This window comes from Podarcis pityusensis (genome assembly GCF_964106645.2).
Source record: "Podarcis pityusensis genome assembly, chromosome: 2".
NCBI lineage: Eukaryota > Metazoa > Chordata > Lepidosauria > Squamata > Lacertidae > Podarcis > Podarcis pityusensis.
Genome location: NC_138029.1, coordinates 77640542 through 77659683, shown reverse-complemented (window position 1 = coordinate 77659683; position 19142 = coordinate 77640542). Strand labels below are relative to the sequence as shown.

At 38.0% G+C, this 19142-nt stretch overlaps 2 protein-coding genes across 11 annotated transcripts in view; one reads left to right on the top strand and one right to left on the bottom strand.

Moving 5' to 3' along the window:
- The window catches only part of CENPP (centromere protein P), a 158362-nt gene that overhangs the window by 34439 nt on the left and 104781 nt on the right, over window positions 1-19142 (top strand). The gene's annotated exons all lie outside the window — the stretch shown is intronic.
- OMD (osteomodulin) lies at window positions 5546-18590 on the bottom strand. Of its 9 annotated transcripts, XM_080994217.1 has the most exons (4): window positions 15170-15334; window positions 9668-10620; window positions 6689-7013; window positions 5546-6315 (listed from the first exon to the last, which is right to left on the bottom strand). In XM_080994217.1, exons 1-3 carry the CDS (start codon window positions 15277-15279, stop codon window positions 6700-6702), a joined length of 1377 nt encoding a protein of 458 aa, XP_080850343.1. In that variant the 5' UTR covers window positions 15280-15334; the 3' UTR covers window positions 5546-6315; window positions 6689-6699. The 9 variants fall into 9 exon arrangements, with proteins under 9 accessions (XP_080850343.1, XP_080850345.1, XP_080850344.1 ...); XM_080994219.1 differs by lacking the exon at window positions 15170-15334 and adding an exon at window positions 18264-18590 and having other exon boundaries at window positions 5546-7013; XM_080994218.1 differs by lacking the exon at window positions 15170-15334 and adding an exon at window positions 18149-18286 and having other exon boundaries at window positions 5546-7013.

The following is a 19142-nucleotide window of genomic DNA, read 5'->3' as shown; positions in this document are numbered from 1 at the left end:
TTTAGGCATACGCATTCCACTTTTTTTGTGCAGTTAAAACTTGCAACTCAAGATACACACAGAGGAAATTCAAGCTTTTAGTTTGCAGTTTAGTTGGTTGTAGGTTTTGAAAATCTTGAGAGCATTCCAACCTTAACAGCTCATTACAGAAAACAGTGTGATGTATATTCACTGAGAATACAGTTTGTAATAGAAGCAGATTTGCATATGAAAATGACATATGACAGAAAGTGCATATGGCAGAAAAATTACATTTCATTGAAAAATAATTCAGATTCATGTCTTGATATGAAAAGTGCTTCCTATGTTTTATACCTCTTAAAAGAGGGGAAATCTTTCAGTTTTATACACAGCCAGCGAAGATAAACAGAACCTAAATGTACAAACAGCATTTATTGTTGAAAGACATCACTGCTGAAACTGTCTGTGCTTTGGTATGTTACTTTTAGCTGGGACTCCAAATAGAAGATGCATCAGCTGAGAATGTTTTCATTTGGATTAGTTTTGTAAGCCCAAAGCTATGTTGTTGTAGAATGTTTATTGCTCCAAGAAAAGCCAAAGTTCAGACACCAGCTGTTTGCTGTGGAACGCCATCTCAGTTGGAGTTGGATGCTTTGCTTTAAGTACATCTGCTGGTTTACAGTCTTCATTTGAAACTTGATCCATTCTGAACATAAATGTTTCCCCTGAATTCACTGTGCAGATGGAAAATAATGGTAGCAAAACTGAAAATCAGTGCATGTTATATTAAAATACTATGTGTCCTGTTAATATTAATACTGAGGCACCAGAAGAATTTTAAAGTTTTTTAGCCCAACTGTTCCTATCATTGGTTTCATTTTCTCTTAAATTCAGTGACTGATGACAATTTCTCTCACTTTTATGCCACTTTTACAACTCAAGCTATTATATGGACAGTCCCGGTTTGGACTGCATCCGGAGCAGTGTTCACTCAAGCGTTATCCTCCTCCAAAAGCCACTCCCGGGGAAAGGCCTGACAGTGGGGTGGGAAAAGAGAGTTGTCAGGAGTGGGTGTAAGGAATCACTGGAGAAAGCTCTTGCACAATTCACTCACCCAACATTCCAGGCCATTCCTGAAACTTTTTGACCCTTGGGATATGCTTTTGGATGGGCAGACAACTGTGCAGGGGAGGAGAGGGTAGAGCATTCACTTTGCAGGAGCACTGCTTTGATTGCAACCTGTGGTGTTTAAGAAGAAAAGTAAAATTGAGCCTGTTGTTGTTGAGATAACTGTTGTTGCTCTTTTGACTCTTTTTATAATACGATCCTCTGAGATTTTATTTCTTTGTATGTTGGCAGGTAGACTGTAAATTGAACTGGAAAGCTCATCCCCTCAAATTTGGATGCAAATTGTGATTTTAATAAGGCTCTGCCTATAAGGCAAAGAACTCCCCAGTCATTTTTCTCAGTTTGTTTAACTGTATAGGGAAGGGGCCAAGGCCTCCCTTCATCTCTATTACTCCTGCAGACATGCATTTACTAGCTCAGTAATTTCCAAAGTGTATGCCAGGACAAATGAGTGTACTGTAACAGAACTGCTAATATAGAGCTTTCCAAACTTTTCATGTTGGTGACACACTTTTTAGACATGCATCATTTCACGACACAGTTTTACTAGCAACCCAGGGGTTAAACTAACCCTTTTCCAGCCTTGGGAGGAGCATGAGGAGCATTTGCATGACACACTTACAGGATGCAGCCGACATACTAATGTGTCATGACACACAGTTTGGAAAGCTCTGTGCTAGTATGCTGTAGTCATAATGAGGGTGTCTGCCACATCTCTGAACTGTATGTGATTGGTATAATTCAGTCATTGCTGTAATAGAGAAACACTATGATTTTTAGCCACTGGAAGGAAGTTCTCAGTTGTGTGTCTGCTTAAGTCAGTGCTCTCTGGGTTTGCCTCCTTCAAATTGCATGCAGCTCAGTGATGCTTAAAATACACAGGGGCTGGGCTTCTCTGGGGCTGGAACAGATTTCTGACAAAAGAATTCTCCTGTTTTTGAAATAAGTTCTTTTTATTTGTATGGCGCAGTAAAATCTAGTTGCTGCTGTGCTGTGGCTGGAGCAGGCCAAAAGCCCACTCAGATCCAGCATCCCACACTAGCCAGCTAGATGCTTATGTGAAGCTCGCAAGCAGGATCTGAATGCAATAGTCCTCATTTGCCATTCCCAGCTACTAGTGTACAGAGAATTCATCTGACAGTAGATACCACCTCTGTGTGCCGCAGTATGTTGTAGCTGCTCATGAGCAATACTGTGAACCTAAGTACCTCCTTGTATCATTCTTACACACTTTAAAAATAAGTGTATAATGTGTCTCTAATTTTATTGAAAATTTGGGAAACGCTATTAATCTGCAGAGTAACCACTGTGGTGTTCTTCATATGTTGTGGGACTACAACTTCCGCCTTTATTTCTTACTGTTGGAAATGCTGACTGGGGCTAATGGGAGTTGGAGTTCAAAAGTATCTGGAGCACCACATGTTGTCTACTTGTAGATCAGTCTTCTTGGCCTGTAGCTTTTGTATCCTCTTAGCATCTTGCTTCTAGTTTCATAGTTGAGACATGGAAAGATGCAGCTGTTGCTTGGCTGAAAGACCAGGTGCCATTTGGCTCCTTCCTTCCCTGAACTGTTTGCATTTATACTGGTCGTCAAAACAACAGCTATGTGACTAAGAATTTGAGTCCTCAGTTTGCTTGTCTGAGACTTCATTCCCCATCCTTTTTGTGTCATGTCTTTTAATTTGCATACCTGCAGGCAGGGACAGACTCCCCCCACCTTTTAGATGTTAAAATGTAGGTGCTTCATAACTGATGATTAATAATATTTCACCCTTACTTCAGGTTAAAATAGTGATGATTACAAAATGCTAGCAGCAAGGGAGAGCTGCTACTTTGTGAGCTTCCCTTGTGAGCTTCCCAGAGGCATCTCATCGGTAGTCGCTAGAGATGGAATGCTGTACTAGATTGACCTGTGCTCTGATCCAGATTGGCTTCCCAGTGGTACCTCGCAAGACAAATGCCTCGCAAGACGAAAAACTCGCAAGACGAAAGAGTTTTTCGTTTTCTGAGTTGCTTCGCAAGACGAATTTCCCTATGGGCTTGCTTCGCAAGACGAAAATATCTTGCGAGTTTCTTTCCTTTTTCTTAAAACCGTTAATACCGTTAAAACCGTGCTTCGCAAGACGAAAAAATTCGCAAGACGAAAAAACTCGCAGAACGAATTAATTTCGTCCTGCGAGGCACCACTGTAAATCACAAGGAAATATAATAATAAGAATAATAATAATAATTATACCCCGCCCATCTGGCTGGGTTTCCTCAGCCACTCTGGGTGGCTCCCAATCGAATATTACAAACACAATACAGCATTAAACATTAAAAACTTCCCTAAACAGGGCTGCCTTCAGATGTCTTTTAAAAGTAGGATAGTTGCTTATTTCCTTGACTTCTGATGGGAGGGCAATCCATAGGGCAGGCGCCACTACTGAGAAGGCCCTCTGCCTGGTTGCCTGTAAGTGAGACACAGCAGCAGGCCACTGTCTCCTAAAAGGAAGAAAAGGAAGCATTTTTTCTGCTTATCCCCCTAAAAAATACACTAAATATGGGACACTAAATACTCTGAATTATGGGAACTAATTGTAGTGGTCTGTATAATGAGAAGGGAACCACTTTGGTGTTCTTCCTACATTGCTGGACTACTATTCCCTCCCCTGCCACCTTAAATACTGAATCCACTCCATGGGAATAGTGTATCCACTCAACATTTGCTGATATTGCAGTGTTCAGCACAGTGTGCCCTAGAGTATATACCGGTAAGTCAAACACTTTGTAGTCTCTTAAGAATGTACTTAAAGTTACGAGGTAATAGTTGTGAACCCTATATTTTGTACTTTTCTTTTTCTCTTTTTAAAATTCATTCTATTTCATATGTCTTACTGGATTGTTATTTTTTCATAAAGGCATGACATTTTTTCAAAAAATACTGTTGCCATGTGCAGTGTGAATTGGTCAATACCAAGTGATGCAGCACTACAAAAGATGGGTTATGGGCACAGGCAAAGGAGCTGGTCAAAGGTAGAGGAAAGGACTTCAGTTCACTCCACACTTTGTAGCAAACTTCCTGTGACCACATCTGACAAAACATGCTTTGACTGTAATGTATATATGCAACATAGATTAGAAGCCTGTGGACCTTTCTGAGCATGATCTGTTCCTACTTGGTTTTTTAAAAATAAGGTGGCCTGAAGGCTTCCTGTCACTTTTTTCCTTAATAAAAGCCAACTTTAGCTGTTTGGAGCAGCTAGAAGGTGTGGTGCTTGCCACTGAAAAACAGCCCTGGAAGAAGAAGAAGAAGAGTTTGGATTTGATATCCCGCCTTTCACTCCCTTTAAGGAGTCTCAAAGCGGCTAACATTCTCCTTTCCCTTCCTCCCCCACAACAAACACTCTGTGAGGTGAGTGGGGCTGCGAGACTTCAGAGAAGTGAGACTAGCCCAAGGTCACCCAGCAGCTGCATGTGGAGGAGCGGAGACGCGAACCCGGTTCCCCAGATTACGAGACTACCACTCTTAACCACTACACCACACTGGCTCACACTGGAAGTGGCAGCACATTATAATATGCCACCACTTCCCGAGTAACTGTACTAAGAAAAATACGGCTGTTCCAATGCATCTATGACCTTTTCTCTGGAATGGAAGAGATTTAGGTAGGTAGGTCACTATTTCTATAATATCTCAATGTAAATGTATAGTCTGGTATAGCTAAAATGACCTTTGATATTAACTCTGAAGTACATCTATTGAAGTTTCCCCTATCGGATATCTTTTTGTTTTTGCAATTCAGAGCTTTAGAAAGCAATAAAAGAAAAGAAACTGAATATGTATTACATTGGAATGTTAATATATTATAAGTAATCTCTAAGAATACAAAACATCTGTTAAATGCTGAGCAACCTCTTGTTCAGAAATGGTATTGCTTCTCAAGTACTTCAGTGCAGTGTCAGAAACAGAATTTATTTAGAAAAACATAATAAAGCTTTTTCCCCCATGGGGGAGGGGCAAAATGAATAATAAATGTCACATTTTCAGTGCATGTTTTTACTGATAACTTTATTTAGATAATCTGCTAGAAGAAATCTGTTACATTTTAAAGTATATTGTACATTTATTTGTAAATGCTTAGATATATAGCTAACTAAACATTACATAGTTACAATCTAGCTGCTTATATAATTCAATCTATGTGTGTTGCTGACAAGCATCAGGTTTGCATAATTACTTGTCTGTTACAAAGTTATGTACAAAGAGGAAATGCTGGGTTGGTTCACATGTATAGCGGATGCTCAGGTTGCGAACGTGATCCATGCGGGAGACACGTTTCAACCCGCAGCGCCGTGTCTGTGCACACGCAAAGCGTGATTTTGTGTTTCTGCGCATGCACGAGAGCCGAAACCCAGAAGTAACCTGTTCTGGTACTTTCAGGTTCGGCGTGGTGCGCAACCCAAAAACTTTGCAACAGATCCTGGTTCAAAACAAAAAAAAATGTTAATTGCTAAACAAGAAAATGTGAAACCATGGGTTATAAAGCTGCCTTGCTTAACTGCTGTTTGTTTTTTAACCAGGATTCCTGGTTTGCACATTAAACTAAATTGAGATTATTGAAACTGAAAGGAAATTGACAGAACTCCTTCCTCTTGGCTGTGCAAGAGGAGGAGATGGGAGCAAGGGTAGCTTGCAAGCCCAAGGGCCCTCTGAGACTTGGTTACATAGTGTTAAACCATGGGAACCAGCCAGCAGAGTAAAAGAATTACCAGATGCTTCATAAAAAGACAACTCTGCTCTCATAATTGATCTGTATTGTCACTGAATTGAATGTAAACTAGTTCTGGTTTTGTATTTGTATGTTCACATTAAACATTTGAATGTTGGTGAACACTGGGGCAGATTACATCCTAGATCCAGTTTAAATGCACTAAGCACCCTATAGAAAACTTACACTAGAAGCACATTTCTAATAGCCTTCTTTTTTAACTGACTATTGTTGCAGTATGTTTTTCTGAGCATATATTTGAATAATAAAGTATTTATAAAGCAGCAAAATTTGAATTATGGCCAAACCTGTTGTAATTGTGGACTTTTAATTATTTGATTGTAGCTGGTTCTCATAATGGAATCCTAACATTTTCTTAAAGTCCCGTCCAGGTCCTTTTACATCAGTGATGACTTTTACACTGGCCTCCCTAGGATTGTGACCATGCTTTTAACTTGTACTATATATGGCGTACCTAGGAAAAATAATATTCTCATTTGAGAATGTCATTATTCCATAATGCAGACAGTAAGTTCAATGATATCTGTAGCTAGAAATATATCACACAAGCAAAGTTGATACTGTGTGTTTGTATATATAGTTGAAAGTTTCTAATTGGGTAGGTAAGATATTTAGAATCGTTTTCTGTTCCAACATTGTCTGTTTTGAAAATATGGGAAGTACTTTTTCATTGTAGGTTGAAATTTGATAAATAAATGCCGAAAAATATGCAGACCTGCTTCACAAATCCCACAAATATTTTGCATTTTCAAAATGATTTTGTTTGCTTTTTTAAATGGGTATTTTCTCTATTTATAAGAAAATAAATTGTCATAATACTACTATACCTTATAACCTCTTAATATACATAAGGGTCAAAGTAATCATCATCCCTTTCCCTTTGATTATGATCATGATCTTGTTCTTCGTGATCTTCTGCTTCTTCATACTCTTCTGGTGTTAAATATCTTTGGAACACTGGCGTTCTCAGCTGTGTTTGCTGGTTGGCATCAATTTTTTGTTCACCATAATAAATACTGCGTATATGTGGAAAGCAGAAGAAGGCATATGTACTTATTGGAGTGGTGAGCTTGTTGTGTTCCACTCGTAAGTAGGTTAAGTGATTGAGGTTCAGTGGATCAATAGTAGGACACATTAAGGTAACATTGATTACTGTAAAAAGATAAAGCATTGTGTTAAAAAGGTGGAACTATTAATTCTGAAATGCTGATTTGCTATCATAGAAGCAAAAAATGGTGCTCAGTATAATCCAACCAAGGAATGCTTTAAAAGGAGCTGATTTTTTCGTTCTGTAGTCATTTACTGCTAAGAGTGGATTCTGATACATTGATACATTATACAAGTCTCATTGATGTCAGTGATGTTTACCTCTGAGTAGAAATGTATAGAACTGTATGATTAGTTATGTCAGACTACCTGTAGTTAAGAGGAAACCACTTCTTCACTTTAACAATATAAAGCTACAATTACATATCCACTTTCCTGGGAGTAAGCCCCGTTGAACTTGGTGGAACTTAATTTCTCAGTAGATATGTACAGAATCACACTGTAACTTCTTTGTTTGTTTTTTAAGAACTATAACATGATTCTGTGAGGCTTTTAATCTTATATATTGTAGGAATCTTTGCTTTCAAGCTTTTGTGACTCCCCGCCCCCACCTGTGATTTAACTAAGAACTAACATTGTATAACTTGAGCTTGTAGTAATGAAAGATATTGCACCATGGATATAAGAGTGCTATTATGAGACAGAATGCTAAGATGTTAAATGAAAGCAATTCATTTAACAGTGCTAGACCATGGTTGGTTGGTTGTAAGTTAGAGGTCAAAATGTACTTTAGATTTTCAACTATGACTGGTGCAAACTATGGTTTTGCATGGAGTCTGAGTTGAATCAATTTGGGAATATGAGAATCTTGGGAATAATGGGTATCTGTGCTAAGCAGGTGATGAAGCTTGTAGAATAATAAGGTATATGGACTGCTGCTCCCCCCTCCCTTTCATTTTTCACACAATAGCATTTACTACCAGGGTTGGCTGAGTGGAGTCTTACCTTGCAATCATGACAACACACATGACATGTTGCTTTCTTCATTACAACCCATGCAGAATAACTTTGAACAGATGCCATAAAGGATGTGAGGTTTGCAACTTGCTACGTGAGTGATGATAAAGTAATAATTTTGTTTTTCCCCCTGTGTCTTTGCTGCAGTACAGTATTGTCTCAAATGCATATTCAAACTTTCACATAAAATAAGATAAAATCAAATCTTTCTCACATATGCTGACAATAAGGTGCTATATTTCACTCTAGTTGCTTGACAATATTAGAACATTCATAAGACAATCCAATAATAATTAAAATTCTCAATGAATACTAAAAAAGCAGCTTTAAAAATAGCTTAGACAGCTGCTGGATACAGTCTGATCACAGATGTAGTATCCACAACTGGTGGATCCCTGCAGATACCAATAGAGTCATTACCCCTGTCAATGTTGCAGAATGACATGGAAACATTGCAAGAAATGTTAAGTCTGTGCAATCCTCCTATGTCCTCACCTGATCCTTCATCTATATGCCATTTAAGTTATTTCTACTTGAAACTGAACAAATACATTCTTTTAAAACAACAGAAGGAACATTGGTGAAATTCTTCTGGGGGAGCCTCAGCAATACCAGCAAAAAATACCTTTTTCTTACTACTAATCTTTTTTACCTCGATGCAAGGCAACTCATACATGAAAAAATGTCCTATTTGGTACATACAGACGTCAACCTCAACACGTGCACCTTTAACAACTCTATAATCCATTGCAATGGCTGCAATTCTGGCTGAATATCTTAGGCCCATCAGAAGATGAGCTGCAGCTAGTGTATTGGATGAAGTATTTTATTAAAGACCCCTGCTTATATAGGACTAAAACTAGGTTCAGGAGAACTAAGCTATATGCTTGGTCTGATAGGGTTAGATAACCCAGTGATTACTAGCAAGCCTATCTCTTGCAAAGAATCAGATTTCTTTACTAATATTACTTCTGTCTTGTCATGATTTTTATTTACTTTTGTAAAGAAGAAGCAACTAGTAAGAGCAAATATTAATAAGAATTTGACTTCAACTTTACCCACTCAAACTTTAGCTTTAATCAACTCAACCACAACTCAACCAAAGACAGAAACCAGGGCTGCTGGAAAGGCTGTGGTTTTCAGTTCATATTTTATTTTTTAAACCATTAAGTTTTCCAGTTTCTCATTTGTTTCCTTCTACGCATCTACCTTGGTCTTACACAACAGTCTGAGAGATCATGAGAAACTTGTATTGGTCTACATATATCCATTTATTTATTTTGTTTACTTCAAACAGGAAATTTCTTCTTCTTCTTTGGCAATAACTCGTAGCTGAGTAAGATTGTTTTCCATGAACATGGTCTTAACTGTGAGTCCGTAAGTGACTGTGGAGGCCAATTGTGGACCACACGTTCTTCCACAGTGGGGACATAGGTTTCTGGGCAGGAGTTGATCATAGTGAGAGTTTGCCAAACATGCCTTCCTTTTAGCACTTAAAAAAAAAATTTACATTTTTTAATATTACGTTGCCTTGCTCTAACTTCTTTGCCTTGCTCTTCTAAAAATATTTTAGAAGAATAGGGTAGATATTCCACCATTTATGCTCTAACTTCTCTGTCACCATGCATAGCTAACAGTATGAAGAATGGTTAAAAACTAATATTAACTTTACAGAGACTAGATCATTGAAAACAAAGGATTACATTACAGAAATAACTCTTTAAAATAGTAATTCAACCAACCTTCCATGTCATTGTCTTCTATGTACAAATGCTGCAGGGTTCTTGGAATGTAGAATACTTGCTTCAGTTTATTGTGCCCAAGATTGAGTTCCACAAGATTAGAAAGGTTAAAAGCATTATAAGGAACTTCATGCAGATTGTTGTGTGTCATTCTTATAGCAGTAAGCTTTGGAAGTTTCTGGAAATAATTATCTGGAATGAGAGAAATTGAGTTATTTTCAAGGGAAAGATGCATAAGTGAAAATGGTAGATCTGGAGGCATTGATTGAAGTCTGTTGCTGCAGAGGTTGATCTGCATTAGGTTTTTCATCTTTGAAAAATGTGTTTGTTTCAGTTGAGAATCTTCAAGGTGGTTATTGCAGAGGTCAAGCATAGTCATGTTTATTAAACCTTCTAGGTCTTTGCTGGGCAACCTGGAAATCTGATTGAAACCCAGGAGCAATCGTTCTAAGCTTCTAGGTAGAGGGGATGGAATTTCTTCCAGCAGATTGTGTTCTAAATGGAGTTGTACTAGATTTGAAAGTTTGCCAAAGACACCTATGTCAATCATGTGAGACTTAATTTTGTTGTGGCTGAGGTTAATTTCTTTCAGGGCAGTAGCATTAACAAAGGATTCCACAGGCACAGCTTCAATGTCGTTATTCTGGAGATAGAGTTGCTGGACGTGACTGGGAATTCTCGGTATAGTCTGAAGTTTACGATTATCACAGTACATTGTTAGTGGGAAAGTTGGTGGGCAAAAGCATTCTTTGGCACACTGAGCAGGTGTGCTGGGATAAGGAATGGCGTATTCTATGCTAGGAATATGATGAAAAATGGATGGATATTCATTATCCATTTCATTATCATAGTCATCCTCATAGTCATATTGGCAGAACACTGGGACTCCAAAGAGGAGAGTGATAGTTAACAGTTGACTCAGGATTCCCATATTCATGTTCTGATCTGATATCCTGTGGAAACAAAACAAAACAAAACAAACTGTATTAATAAGACTGTTGTGTAATTGGCAAAATTATGTTGTCATTTTTTAATATTGTTTTGTCTGAGAATTAACCATTGTACGGTTTTGAGACTAAAACATACTTTAGGCTTGGGGCTAAAATACTGTGTATGGTTTGAATCAGAACATTTCTTGGTAAATTATTATATAATAGTTGAAATGTTTTTCAACTACTTTTAGCTAAATATGAAAGAGATCTGCTACCTCTTAACTAGCAACTATTTTCAAGTCTTCCAGATAATTCAGAGCTCAACTGCAAACCTAAGAACTGTTGATGATAATACATGAACTCTTCACAGCAAAAATAAATGAATCAAAATGTCCTCAAAAGTGTATTAATTTGACATTTTAATTGCCTGTTCTTGCGGATCACCCCATTGCTTGTGTTGGCCACTTTCTTTCAGGTACCTTGCCACTGCAGTATGAGGAGAAGATTTGTTGACATAAAATGTTTGTTATTTCCCTTCCTAAACATTTTTGTTGGCACAATAAGTATTTGGTTGTTGGTATCCTGACATATACATTAAATACATTACTTTAGTATGTAAGTGTATGAGACTAGAGGTTTGTAAGTCATGTTTTGTGTTGAGGAAGTTCATAGATAAGGATATATTCTGAAACTTTTTTCTTTTGCCACCCAGTTTTTAAATATTTTTTTTTGTTTCTAACCTTTCAAAATTCAATAGCATACTGCACATCTATTTAAACTGTAAAACATATACTGTACAACTACTGAGCAGATGAAAGAGTAAGCTAAATAATAGGGGAGAAATACATTACTACAAGCTATATTTTGTGGTGTCCAGTGGAAAGGAAAGGAAGTTGCGGCAAAAGATCCTTTAAGGAAACTTTGTGACTTGCTGGCACAAAGTTGATGTAACCCAGCTATATGACAGGTCTTCTGAAAAGATGCCATATAAAAATTATTTACTGCCTCAGAAATTTAATGTAGTTTGGTTCTAAGAGAAATATACAGGCATAACTGTCAAATGGCATTTATTTCCACGTGTTTCTCAACAGCTCAAGCACTAAAGTGATGGCAAGGAAAGGAATATTCATAGTTTAGCTTCTGTGGTGGAAGGGAAAGTTGTGGGTTTGGATTAAAATTTCACTCCAGCTATAGAGACAGAAGTAATAGGTTGAGGATTAGAAGACGATTTGGAAGAGATCCCGGGAACTAGGGAAGCTTAGGTCAGAGAGTTCAGAGGCAGTGCTGGGAAGCAGGGGATCAGAATATATACTAAAGTTTCTTGCTGCTCACCCACTGCTTGATCTGAGAGAGGCATCTGTGGAAAGAGTGGATAAAGGAAACAGAGGTCCAGGGAAATATTTACACGACTAAACGACTAAACAACAACAACAGGTCAAAACCAGCACTTTGAATTGGGCATGGAAACTAATTAGTAGCCAGTGCAGTTAGGTCAGGATTGGTGTAATATGCTCAAACTATCTTGCCCCAGTGAGAAACCTGACTGCCAAATTCTGCACCAGTTTCTGAACTGTCTTCAGAGGCAACCCTATGTATAATGCATTTCTATAATCTAACCTGAAAGTTACTTTAACTAGAGCATAGACAACATGAGTTAGGATATCCCTATCCAGATAGCAATGTATCTGGGCCACCAGCCAAAGCTAATGGAAAGCACCTCTGTGTCCTCTATAAGAGGTCCAGAAGGTGGCAACATGAGAACAGTTTTTTTCTGCAGTGGAATTCCCATATGTGGAATGTTCTCCCCAGGGTGGCTTGCTTGGCCCCTTCATTAAAATCTTTAGGTGCCAAGTGAAAGTGTTTCTCTTTAACCAGTTGTTCAGCTGATCAATATTGTATGGCTTTATAAAACTGTTGGGGGGGGCGGTTATTGGTTTGTTTTTGTTTTATTGTGTACTTTGTTTTCTCATTTTGTATTTGTATGAGCCACCCTGGGATCTTCGGATGAAGGGTGGTTTACAAATAATATCAGTAATATCAAAACCTGCCAGGAAATCAACGATAAGCGATAGGCCATAGTCCTCCTGTTTCTCTGCTGATAAAGATGATTACTCGTGTAACAAAGGCTGCCTTAGTGCCATACTCAGGCCTGAAGCTAGAATGAAATAATAGAATCATAGAACCATAGTTGTAAGGGACCCAAGGGTCATCTAGTCCAGCCCCCTTCCATGCAGGAATCTCAGCTAAAGAATTCATGACTGATGGCTTAAAAACCTCCAAGGAAGGAGATTCTACCACATCTCATGGGAGTCTGTTCCACTGCCAAACAGCTCTTACTGTCAAAAAGTTTTTCCAAATGTTTAGTCAGAATCTCCTTTTATGTAACTTGAAGCCGTTGCCTCGAGTCCTACCCAGAGCAGGAAAAAACAAGCATGCTCCATCTTCCATGTGACAGCCCTTAAGATATTTGAAGATGGCTATCATATCTCCTCTCAGTTTTCTCTTTTCCAGACTAAACATGCCCAGTTCCTTCAAGTGTTCCTCATAAGGCTTAGTTTCCAGACCCCTGATCATCTTGGTTGCCCTCCTCTGCACACGTTTCATCTTGACAACATCCTTATTAAACTGTGGTGCCCAGAACTGGACACAGTAGTCTAGGCGTGGTCTGACCAAGGCAGAATAGAATGGTGCTATTACTTCCCTTGATCTGGACCCTATACTTCTGTTGATGCATCCTAGAATAGCATTAGCTTTTTTTGCTGCTGCATCACACTGTTGACTCATGTTAAGGTTGTGGTCCACCAAGACCCCTAGATCGTTTTCACATGTACTGCTAGTAAGACAGGTGTCCCCCGTCCTATATTTGTGCGTCTGGTTCTTCCTGCCTAAGTTCCGTAATCTGTTAAGGTCATTTGGAATTCTGATTCTGTCTTCTGTGGCATTAGCTACCCTTCCCAGTTTGGTGCCACTGGCAAATTTGATGAGCATCCCATCATTTCCTTCTTCCAAGTCATTTATAAAGACATTGAACAACAATGGGCCCGGGACAGAACCCTGCGGCACCCCACTTGTCTCTTTTTTCCAGGATGGTGAGGAATCATTAATGAGTACTCTTTGGGTTCGGTCAGTCAAGGAGCTACAAATCCTCCTGACAGTTACCTTGTTTAACCCACGTTTCACCAAAATCCTCCTGATAGTTACCTTGTTTAACCCACTGCTTCCTCCAAGCACGTCTGAAGCTGACTGTACATGACCATCTCAGTCATCTTGCCCATGAACAGGACATTTACATGAGATGCAGAGAAGTGTTTGGATCCTAACCAAGGGAAATCTTACCCTATCAATAATATTACCTGACGCTTTAACATTTAGTATATGATTCATGTTTTTAGTTTGCATCAGTTGATGTACCAGTAACCTGCTCTTTTTATCGCTGACTTCCCACAATGTTGGTCAGCAACATTCTTAAGAGAAATCATTTCTTCAAGATGTGGAAAGAGTTAAATGTGGTTTTTAGTTTTCTTAAGTTTCTCCAGAGATCAAGAGTAGGTCTCGCACAGGACATTAGGGCAGCAGTCCTAAACCCACTTAGCTGGGTGTAAATCCATTTGATTCAACTTTCGAGTAATCACGTATAGGATTATGTTGTAAATCTATTCTCTTACGGTTTTCTTCTTTCTATAGCTGGGCCTGTCCCATAAAGTCTGATGTACAGCCATTGCTGAATTGATGTCCCTGACACTAGAAATTTCATGTCTTGCTACTAATACTAAAAGTATCTAATACTCAGTTTCCAGTTAATTCAAAAGGAGACATTACACAAAAATAAAATGGACCAAGAAACAGGAATATGATCTGATATTGCAATAGGACCAGAATTAGGAAATATGTTTAGCTATTCTAATTCAGAATATATTTAAAGTCAAGCTGAGAAGTGTTTATGAGTTAAAAATATAAAACTATAAAACTACAATACTGTGCAGTTAGTTGTTTTCACTGGCAAATACCACAAAGCATGCTTTTTGTCTAAATATCAATAATGCATGCAAAACTACTAGTAGTTCCCTCTCAACATTAAAAGATAAGATATTAAATCAATTTAAAGACAATATTGGGACCATAGCTATATTTATTTTACTGTATTCTATCTTCAAAGTAAATGTCTACTGTACAAGCTCAAATGCTAAAAATGAAAAAAATATTTCCTAATTCAGCTGTTGAGGTGACTTGAGAAAATTGATATCCTAATCTAAATAATCCGTATTATTATTTCTTTATAAAGAAGCTCTCTAGACTTCTATAGCATTTACTAGGGCTCTGATCTTACAACTTTCTGTGATACCATTATTAGTGAAATCCTTCCAAGCATATTAAACAACATTTTCGTAATATAGTCACACAACACTCTGCCTTCCGTTCTTCATACAAATCCAATATACCACAGCTCCCGAGGGACACTTCTTTAAGGCTGTATTCTCTTTTCTCCTTAGCAACTTTCCCCTTTGCCTTTTCCACTTCACTTTAAACACCTTCCCTTCCAAAAATGAAGATAATGAGGTCAAAAGCTTACTTTTTGTGTGCAAAAAGAAGACGATACTTCTTTCTTCTCAAGCTTTGGTACTGTAGTGGCTGTTCACCTACACTCTCCTTTGTTACAAGTCCAGCTTCCTCATATCTCATCTTTTTCTTATCTAGATTTGGCCGTACAATATTAGCTTTTAAATGTTGACATATATTTCCCAGTTCTCATGCTTCCTAATTTGCTATTCAATTCTTCTGATGTTGAATTCATTTTTGTTAATGAACTGATTCTATTAGCATGTGAAAAACAACTGAAAGTTGTGTCACGTTGATTGAATAGGTCAAAAGTATTATTTACTTCAATCAACTTACTCTTACTCCTAAATAAAAGACTAATAACTTGATCCTCACATAAGTGGCAGTAATGAAGACAAGGGCATGCAACATTGCAACTAAAACAGCGTCTGGGGTGCTAGTCTAGTAAAACATAGCCAGTGTGGTGTATTGGTTAAGAGTGTTGGACTATGACCTGGGAGACCAATCCTAAATCCCCATTCAGCCATGAAGCTCACTGGGTCACCTTGGGTCGGTCATTATCTCTCAGCCTAACTTATCTCACAGGGTTGTTATGAGGATAAAATGGGGAGCGGAAAAACATGTACACCACCTTGACTTCCTTGGAGGAAAAGGTTTTATATAACTGTAAAAAAGAAATAATTAAAACAGCTCCACTCAGCATGCCTTTCCAACCCACCAAGATGAAATAAAATGCTGGCACACCATTTTGCCAGCACTGATAGAATGGAGTTGCTTTGATAGTTATAAGAGGCATCAACCTCACCACTACCTGAACTACCTTCTTGTTTTCCAAAAGCATTGATCCTCCCCCACAGCAAAACTGACATCACCATTTCTCCAGAGCAGGGGAAATATTTCAGCAAAGTAGACTGGCAAAAGATGGAATGTAGGGTGTGGTTTTTTGGGGGGGGGGGCGGGGGTAGTGAAATAAAATCAGACTATTAACTGTTTATTGGGGATTATGCAATATTACATAATTTTCCAGTTGCCAGAGTTCTGTTTTCTGTTATATCTATGCAACATGGTCAAGAACATTTTAAGAGATCACCAAATGTTAATTCCTGAATTTAGTGACTAATCAGAGTAATTTATTTATATTTATACATAAATATGTCTAACCGTATACATTTGAGCAAAAGGTTTTATGTATCACTGAGTATCACTGGATGCTTCCAATGATAAAACTACATGACAAATATAATTAGATGAAATGACACTGGATATACGCCAAATGTATATAATCAATGAGCATGATAATTGGTTAATAAGGTTGTATAATAATCTGAAGCACGTTACCAGTAAGAAGATAGAAGTATTTAAAACAAATAATTTCCTACCTCTAAATTATTGTGTAGTTTTCAGCCAATGAATATGCAGCAAGCTTTAGAAAGTGTCAGATGGTGCTTCCCTTAAAATCCATAGTCACCATATAAGAAGTATCTAGTTCAGAATATGAGTACTTGATGAAATGTAATTTACTGCAAAAATCCTCCGGAGACGCTTAAAATGCTGCTTGTTGCACAAAACAGTTTATTCAAATAAGAGTATACTTTTACCCTAGTGAAATTATGTGGCTTTAGCCTGCTTTCTCTAATGTTTGGTTTGAGGTGTGGCAGGAATTTCCTTCACTTGAAGGGATGGCTCAAGATTATTTTTAGCATGATCCATCCAACTCTGTTTGTTTTATTGTCAGTGCCAATTTTTGTGTCCATTCAGTTTGTTTACTGCCTGAAAGTCCGGTTAAGTATATTACCATTCTCTCCTTTTAAGGACGCTTACTGTTAAATTATATCAACATATTTACATTGCTAACTATTTGACATTCTTGTTATAAGCTAAATCTTACAGCTAGTGCAAGCATGATCATCACTTGATTCCTTCTGATTTGTGATTCCTGAATAGTCTGTGACTCACATCTGGATTTATTGATTGCTCCATTGTAACACACTGTCATAATCTACCACCACATCAAGCTAAATGCATTTCAGCAATTCATTTCATTGGATTATAATCCTTGTTGAAATAAATTAGTCACAACTCACTTTTTATATTGATTTCAGTGGGACCTAAATGTAGCTAACATCTTCTGGATATACAAATGGTTCAAAGCATGTTTAACACTGTGATCCTATACATGTCATTACTGTGGTACCTCGGGTTACATACGCTTCAGGTTACATATACTTCAGGTTACAGACTCCGCTAACCCAGAAATATTACCTCGGGTTAAGAACTTTGCTTCAGGATGAGAACAGAAATTGTGCAGTGGTGGCAGCAGGAGGCCCCATTAGCTAAAGTGGTTCTTCAGGTTAAGAGCAGTTTCAGGTTAAGAACAGACCTCCAGAACGAATTAAGTTCTTAACCCGAGGTACCACTGTACTACCCACCTTATAAAGTCTGTTTGAGTGCTGGTGACATTTTCTGCTTTTAACTGTCCCTCTTCTCTTTTATTGAAGAAGGTGGTTAACATCTGTTTGCAATTTAATTCTAAAGCACTCTTCCCCAATGATTACAACCCCCTATCATCTTGGTATGGCAGTGGCCAGGAATGATGGAACTTAGTCAAACATTTGGGGACCCAAGTTTGAGAAATGATGCTCGAGAGTTTCCCAGATAATGTAGACTTCTCTATTTCTTACCACTTGTTAATCTTTCGGATTGGTCAGAGATTCTTTTGTTAGCTTGAGTGGACCTTCTTTACTTGAAGGCAAAACACAAAAATACAACCCTATTGTTAAACATCTCAGCAGAATTCAGTACAATTGACATGGGGTTAATGGCACAACTCTTTATTGGAACCACCCTGTTAGGTAGAAATGGAACTACAGAGTACCGGTAAATGCTGCATACTCACAAGATTTCCAGAAATCTTCATGTGCTCTTCTAATCTTCCTAGTCTTCCTAGTCTATTTATGTCACAAATTAAAGCTGCAGTCATAGGCCCACTTACTTGGGAGTAAGATCCATTGCACTCATTGGGACTTTACTTCTAAGTAGACATGTATAGGATCACTCTGTTAAACATGCTTTGAACAATAACAGTGCATCCAGAAGATGTTACTCACATTTAGGTCCCACTCCCTGCTGTCGCCTCCTCTGACAACAAACTTTTGTCTATCTAGCTGCTTATGTTTGCTCATACTAAGCAACCTGCCAGCACTGGAGAGAAAAAGACTGAAACTGATCCAGACAAACACAACAAGAGGCAGCTAATGATCTTTCTGGCATAGACTGTATTAATTACTGTTCAAGCTGGAAAGGATGTAACTTATCACAGCAGGCTCTTGGCAGTTTTAACTCTGGGTGGACAGTCCAACATGACCAAGACTGAATAGCCTGCTAGTCACCTGAAAGAGCTCCTCTGGATGACACTGAGCAGATGGAACAACTTCTTACAGTGGAAGAAAAACATGGTATACAAATGTAATAAATAAATAACATTACGACAAACTAGATCAAAATATAATAAAAACCAGTAAAAGTAACAACACCAAATAAAGTTTTATTTTGAAAAAGGTCGTTTGAAACTCTATGTTTGGGCTATTTTTGAAAGCTCACTAAAAAGTAGACAGATGGTCCTTTCTGGGAAGCATATTCCAAATTGGAACTTGCCTGGAAAAGTTGACCAGAAGAAATAAGTGAAATATTATTATTAACACTATTATAATTTATTACTGACCCTTCACCCTAACATTAAATTACCATTCATCACTCCATTTGTCATTACCCTGTGAATACCTGGATTCTTGCCTCTCAAACCCTCCCTATGACACAATCAATTAGGCTGGTTCATACCTGGAGCCTAATGGATCCAACTGGCTTGCACAATTCTACAGGGGAAATTCTATTATGAAAATGTTTTCACAGCAACCCCTAAATTCCATACCCTCCTGTACAAAAGTATGTATAACTGAAATAGTTTCATATTCTTGGTGTCTCTATTC